At 40.9% G+C, this 6,875-nt stretch overlaps 1 protein-coding gene across 39 annotated transcripts in view; it reads left to right on the forward strand.

Moving 5' to 3' along the window:
* Positions 1-5,189, forward strand: part of ptprda (protein tyrosine phosphatase receptor type Da) — a 348,859-nt gene extending 343,670 nt beyond the window's left edge. For all 39 annotated transcript variants that reach the window (XM_088990303.1, XM_088990302.1, XM_088990306.1 and 36 more), the window contains 7 exons: positions 1,056-1,341; positions 1,806-1,984; positions 2,060-2,186; positions 2,263-2,388; positions 2,697-2,851; positions 3,016-3,151; positions 4,171-5,189. In XM_088990303.1, coding sequence (XP_088846429.1) covers positions 1,056-1,341; positions 1,806-1,984; positions 2,060-2,186; positions 2,263-2,388; positions 2,697-2,851; positions 3,016-3,151; positions 4,171-4,239 — 1,078 coding nt within the window. In that variant the 3' untranslated portion in view covers positions 4,240-5,189. The remainder of the gene's footprint in view (positions 1-1,055; positions 1,342-1,805; positions 1,985-2,059; positions 2,187-2,262; positions 2,389-2,696; positions 2,852-3,015; positions 3,152-4,170) is intronic.
* The last annotated feature ends 1,686 nt before the right edge of the window (positions 5,190-6,875 follow it).

Consider the following 6,875-nt stretch of genomic DNA (forward strand, 5'->3'; position numbering starts at 1 on the left):
AAAGCGCATCAGTCTGACACTTAATGTGTGTTAACGTCCAAAGCAGCTGGCCTGACTGGCTGAGAAGCCAGTGTCAGGTCATTAGTGCACTCCGTCTGCCAGCTCCTTGCCGACTGCCAAACACGCTGATGCCTTATCCGCACTTGTCAATAAAAAGAATATTGCACATGTTTGCAGCATTCCTCGCTCTTACGTTCAACGGTACATTTGCTTAATATATTCTCCGACTCCGTCTTGACGTGAAGCTCACTGACAGTGTCCCCCCCACCCCCATTCTACCTCCCGCCCATATCACGTCGTCTTCCGGCATCTCTGCCACACTGTCATGCATTGGATCTCAGGTCATCACTCATCCGGGGACACGGTTGGCGCAGAAACGCGTTTGCAATCATGAAAAGTCGGGTGTGAAACTCCCAGGGGCTGAGGCGCTTCTCAATCCCTGAGGGGGATTTGAATAGTTTTGCATTTTATCGCCACCTGATTCTTTTTGTGCTCTAAAGGGTTGAAAAATTGTCACCGGGGAAAAAAAATAAATAACTCTCGTATTGTAAAAAAATTCACCCGTATTCAGCCTTTTTTTCATTCTAGAGTGATCATCAGAACATTTGTTACAGCCAATGACTCCCACGCGTGTCTTTATTCCATTCGCCGCATGCCACATTAGGCAAACTTGGCCTCAGGCGACCAACTTTACTCCCTTCCGAGTTGGCTCTCTCCTTCGTTTTTCTTTTCTGTCCCGAGCAAATGAAAAACAAATGCGCCACCACGAGAAGCGCAACATCATGGCTTTCACCTCACGGCAATGTCAGCATAATGGATCGAATGACCTATTTACTTTAGAACGCGGCAGCTCCATCGTTGGCGAACGGGATTTTCACAGAATCTCTTTTAAGTGCAAGTCCTGAGAACTGCACTGGTACTTTTATTTTTTTCTTCGTAAGATCAGTCCTTATGTGCCAGAAACCACCTCACCAAAATCCCCATCACATCTTCAACCGGTTGATCTGTGACAATATAAATGTAACTCTGCCTCCCTTTGTCTCCCCCCTTGACAGCGCCGGCGTGGGTCGCACGGGTTGCTTCATTGTGATCGATGCCATGATGGAGCGAATCAAGCACGAGAAGACCGTAGACATCTACGGGCATGTGACGTTGATGCGTGCCCAACGCAACTACATGGTGCAGACTGAAGACCAGTACGTCTTTATCCACGACGCGCTGCAGGAAGCCGTCAACTGCGGCACCACCGAAGTGCCCGCCCGCAACCTCTATGCTTACATCCAGAAATTGACGCAGATTGAGGCCGGAGAAAATGTCACCGGCATGGAACTTGAGTTCAAGGTTCGTTGACAATGTTGAACAAACGTGTTTGAGTTCGATATATACACTGTATATATACTATATGTTTAGTTTTTCATCAAAGTCCACTTTCATCTCAGAATGTGAGAACCAGAAAAACTTGAAAGCTTTACTTGAAAGCCCAAGTTCTTTCTGGTAAATTGACTGTTTTGTCAGCGAATCCAACAGTATCCCACATTTTGACATCGGAATATATGCGACTAAAATTAGCACCACTCCAGACACTTAAAAGCCCATGAGACCATGATGGCTATTTTGTCGTCTAGTTTGTGCAATACACCTCAGGATTTTCCCCCTTCTCTGGTTTCCATTACAGTCGATTCCTGACGTTGGTACAAATGTCCCACAGCATATATCTGCCAGACCAAAGGGGTTGTGCAATATTTTGTGTCGTACCGCAGTCCTCCGACCATCTGCTCTTTTCGTTCCTCTCTTCTCAAACGCAGCGTTTAGCCAACACTAAAGCCCATACGTCGCGATTCATCAGTGCCAACCTACCCTGCAACAAATTCAAGAACCGCCTTGTAAACATCATGCCATACGAGTCCACGCGCGTCTGTCTCCAGCCCATTCGAGGAGTAGAGGGATCGGACTACATCAATGCAAGTTTCATCGATGGCTACAGGTAAATGCAGCGCAAACACGTTCTGGACTCGCTAAGTTAAGAGATTGCTCACTCCCATCTTTGTTTCCTTCTCAGGCAACAGAAGGCCTACATTGCCACACAGGGACCATTGGCAGAAACCACAGAAGACTTCTGGAGGATGCTCTGGGAGCACAACTCTACTATTGTCGTTATGCTCACTAAGCTCCGAGAAATGGGCCGGGTATGCATCCAAAAAATAATAACCTGTGAGTGGACACCAAGGGCCATTCTTGGATTCTTGTCCTTGTGTCTTCCAGGAAAAATGCCATCAGTACTGGCCGGCAGAGAGGTCAGCCAGATACCAGTACTTTGTGGTGGACCCCATGGCAGAGTACAACATGCCGCAGTACATCCTTCGGGAGTTCAAAGTGACAGATGCTAGGGTAAGCAGACGTTACCATGGTGTTGAGTGTGTGTTTATCCCAAATTAAGAGTTTTTTCGGCATAAATGTTGGGAGCAGCTCAATGCAGCCAGACTTTCTAATTCCATCAAAGGCTTACCACAGATAAATGGCACAGGCTCCCTTCTTTGTACCACATGTTATATGGGCTTTTCAATGGGATTGCTATCCGCATCAAACGGATACAAAGTCATACAATGGCAGTTGGCTTAACGTCAAACAAATCACTATTTTTTGGTTCACAAGGAGACACCATTAATGTGGCATCTGATTTTATTTCTGTATACCAGGATGGACAGTCACGAACGGTGCGACAGTTCCAATTCACAGACTGGCCCGAACAAGGAGTGCCAAAATCTGGAGAAGGCTTCATCGATTTCATCGGCCAAGTACATAAAACGAAAGAGCAGTTTGGCCAAGATGGGCCTATCTCGGTCCACTGTAGGTAAGTGAAAGTTGACCTTTTACTCTGATAGTATTCAACAGGGTTTGACAGATAGACATAATGCCTATTTCGTAGACAGCATGAACCTGCGACTTAACCAGCTGTGGTACCTGCAACTGTGTCTCAGCGTCTCCGTTGCCTGCCCATCTCTTTCCCCTACACAGCGCCGGCGTCGGTCGGACTGGCGTCTTCATCACCCTGAGTATTGCCTTGGAGCGAATGAGATACGAGGGCGTCGTCGACATCTTTCAGACTGTTAAGATGTTGCGGACACAGAGACCGGCCATGGTGCAGACGGAGGTACGACCCAATGTGTCGAGTTTGTCACTTTACCGTAGAATCCCAACCTCAGCATGTATTCGAATATTTAGGTTCCACATCTTCACCACAGTATGTCTTGTAGTTGGGATTCTCATATATATATATATATATATATATATATATATATATATATATATATATATATATATATATATATATATATATATAAATATATAAATAAATAAATGCCTTTGTGAAAAGGAAATAATTGCCAAATTTCGGCAAGACCTGAACTTTTTTACATTAGTCACTTGTTTGTCATTGCACACTGTTATCTAATTCACAGCCAAACATGCTAAAATGTGTCCACTCCAGTGCCAGGGTTCTTGTCATTGTCACTCAAATTCCAGGACCCATAGAGTATTGAGTTTTAGGACTACATAAACATTCAATGAAGAAACCTTTGACCCTCTTTCATCAGGAAAAAAATAGTTAATTCCTAAATTACATGGGTCTGGAGTTATATGAGCTTGAAATGATGGTGATTGCCCAGTATACAATGCAATACATACATATTGGTTCATATAGGGTTTTAACAACAGCTGAAACTGGAATAAAGCGCTAACATGGAAAAAAGGGAAATGCTTCCTCCTTGTGGAAAGGAAAAAACATTGCCACAGGCCATGGCCAGCGCTTTATCGGCACCCAAACAAGAAAAAAACTAAACCCCAAAAAAATTGGGATTGGCGCTCTGTCATATTTTCAATTCCTGAATATGTTTGTGAATGGCAGTGAATGACTTAAGAGAAATGTTGAAATTGTATATTTATTCTCCACATTTTTACAGCACATTTACAGCTTTTTCTATTTTCAAACGTTTTTTAAAAATCTCCAGGGTACCACCGCGGTGGCAAAAAGAGCCACAATGCGGTTCCAGAGCCGCAGGTTGCCGACCCCCGTTATAGATCTGCAAGCATGTCTATCATAAGCACTAAATGTTGTCTTCAGCAAATTCATCTCCAGTGCCAAAATCCTTTTGTTTGTGTTTTCCCCCTCAGGATCAATACCAATTCTGCTACAGGGCTGGATTAGAGTATCTGGGAAGTTTTGATCACTATGCAACGTAAAGGACTCAGCATCAGAGGGAAAGGTGGGAAAAAAAAGAAGAAAACTCAGTTGCACCTCTCTTCTGAGCCATAAATTACTGCTTGAGAAAGTAAAAACTTCTTGCAAACAACTCATTTAATGTTGGATGTGTGACATGAAACTGCCACAAACAAAACAAAACATTAAAAATAAAAAAATAAAATAAAATAAAAAACAAAGATTGCCCGGAGGACCAAGTATTTCCCCAATTCAAGCTTAAATTGGCCTTGTCACCAAGCGATGGAATCCGGACCATTGAAGCACATCGTTGGATTTTTCTGGGTGGGGCTTCAAGGATTTAATTGGGAGCAAATGAACCCGGCAGAGAACAAGACTCAAGCTGGGCGAAAGTGTTACGAAAGGCATCGGAAGAACGTGGGTCGGAGGGGTGAACTTGACGCACATTGTAAAGAAAAAGAAATCACTATCGCACTCATCGGGAAAATCCAGACAATGCTTGAATGGACCCTGACATTGAAGTAACCCCCCCACTCATCCTGTCTCAATGTTCGTCAACTCTAGTTTGCGAGGGGACATACGGAAAAAATCTATGGAATAAATCAAATGATTAATTTAGTTTTTTAGAACTCTATTATACAGCTGATGTGATTTTTTTTTCTTTTATTTTGAAAAATGTGTATATTTCTTCTTTTTTACACGCTGAAAGAATAATAATCGACATCATACAAATGTTCCCTTTTCTTCAAGCTGTTTGTGCAAGATTTACATTTTGAGTTTGTAGCACATGGATCGACCAAAAGAAGGCAAAAAAAAGGCAGAGATCCAGTCTTTGCCCCGATTGTCTTTGATACACCTCCCATCCGATAAATTGGGGCTTTATGGAATCAACAGGGATGAGCAAAGTATGAAGTTGCTGCTATTGATTATCTTAGTTCTTCCATGTCAGGATTATGAGAAGGATATATTACATAAGTTTATATATATATATATATATATATATATATATATATATATATATATATATATATATATATATATATATATAATCATATGTGAAATAACAATCATATTCTAAATACTATACACATTAGAAAACAAAACGCTATAGCCTGGGAACGCTTCAGAATGGTGTGGGGAAAGTGATGTTTCACTGGAATGCACATCAGTAGGACACAATTCTGACTCGATGCATTTTTTCTCCTGCAATAAATGAACGTGTTAAGTCATGATATCCGACTCCCGACAGGTGTCTTGTGGAAAGGTACACCAGCCGTCTGTCACTCTCCGCTCCACACAATTGGGCAAAGTACAAAAAAAGAGCATTGTGTGTTATTTAATGTTATTTAAAAGCGTTTCTCGAGTATTCCTTTTCCCATTTTGTATTTAGTGCCTTATATTTATGCCTGTTTTTTATACCATTTCAGTGCATCTTTTGAGTATTCAGCCGATATGTCAAGATATATATATATATGTAAATATATACAGTATATGTTCATTTACACTCAGATTCACAATGTCACATGAGATTATATATGCAAGCAACATTTTGAAGCTTATTTTGTCATTTTCAGTGGCCTTACCCGTGGCTGGTTCGGTGTGACTAGTTCATTGACCTGGAAGGAAAATGGGAAAATTTGAGCTTTTCAAGAATAAACATTTTACAAGAGGGGGACAGCGTTAATGCTGTCAATCATTCAAAATGAGCGTGACCTCTAAGATCAGATCCGCATGCATTATTGCGCGTGAGACAAAATAGTCAAAGCAAACGAAAAAAAAAAACATTGTAGTGGTCAATATGGTGGCTGTAATAAAAGACAAATGCCACTGAAGTTTGATCTTGACATTTCGTCCACATTTTAAAAGTCAATGCTGAAGTTAGTGAAGAAAAATGGCGATCGAATAGCCGACAAGACAAATAACTAAATATATATTTATTTTTTTTATTGAAAATTCGTAAACACACACTCATCACAAACATTGGTATTTAAGAGAGAGAAATATTCACGGCGTTATTTTGTTAAAGGTGCGGGACTTTTTATTTTTTATGATAGATGGCTTGCAAGATTTCTGAACTTTCAAACCATATTCATCATTACCGTTAACGAGATCGAGACAGAAAATGGGTGGGTCCATCATGATAAATCATTTTTTGATCTGAAATTTCGCACACACAGACATGAAAAAAAAATGACATTGATTGGCATCTTTGACCATGATTCTCTATTTGTGTTGGCTTCATGGATGTGCATTCCAGATTTTTCTTTTCCTTACAAACACAATAAGTTATGTTCATGTTTTTTTCAGACAAAAGTACTGTTATGATGTTGCTTAGGTGTTTTGTTTGTTTGTTTGTTTGTTTGTTTATGTAAGATGTACAGTCAAAACTTTGCAGGATGGCCCGGAAGTTCGCCCAGAAAGGAAGATTTGCACTTTCTCTATCTTAATACTATGCACTGCCCTATTGATTCTAAACCCAATAACATATTACTTGAACTCATGATGGGAAAAAAGTCTCCTTCAACATTCACTTTGTGTGTATGTAAATAACACCAAAAGGCATCAATTATTAAAAAAAGGTTGTGATAAACAAAACAACAAAAAAGAACATCCAATCTGCAGTTACTCCAGCAATGAGTCCAGAAAATGCTGCCGCCCC

This window comes from Hippocampus bargibanti, linkage group LG02, assembly GCF_051943395.1.
Source record: "Hippocampus bargibanti isolate YZ-2025 linkage group LG02, ASM5194339v1, whole genome shotgun sequence".
In the NCBI taxonomy this organism is placed as follows: domain Eukaryota; kingdom Metazoa; phylum Chordata; class Actinopteri; order Syngnathiformes; family Syngnathidae; genus Hippocampus; species Hippocampus bargibanti.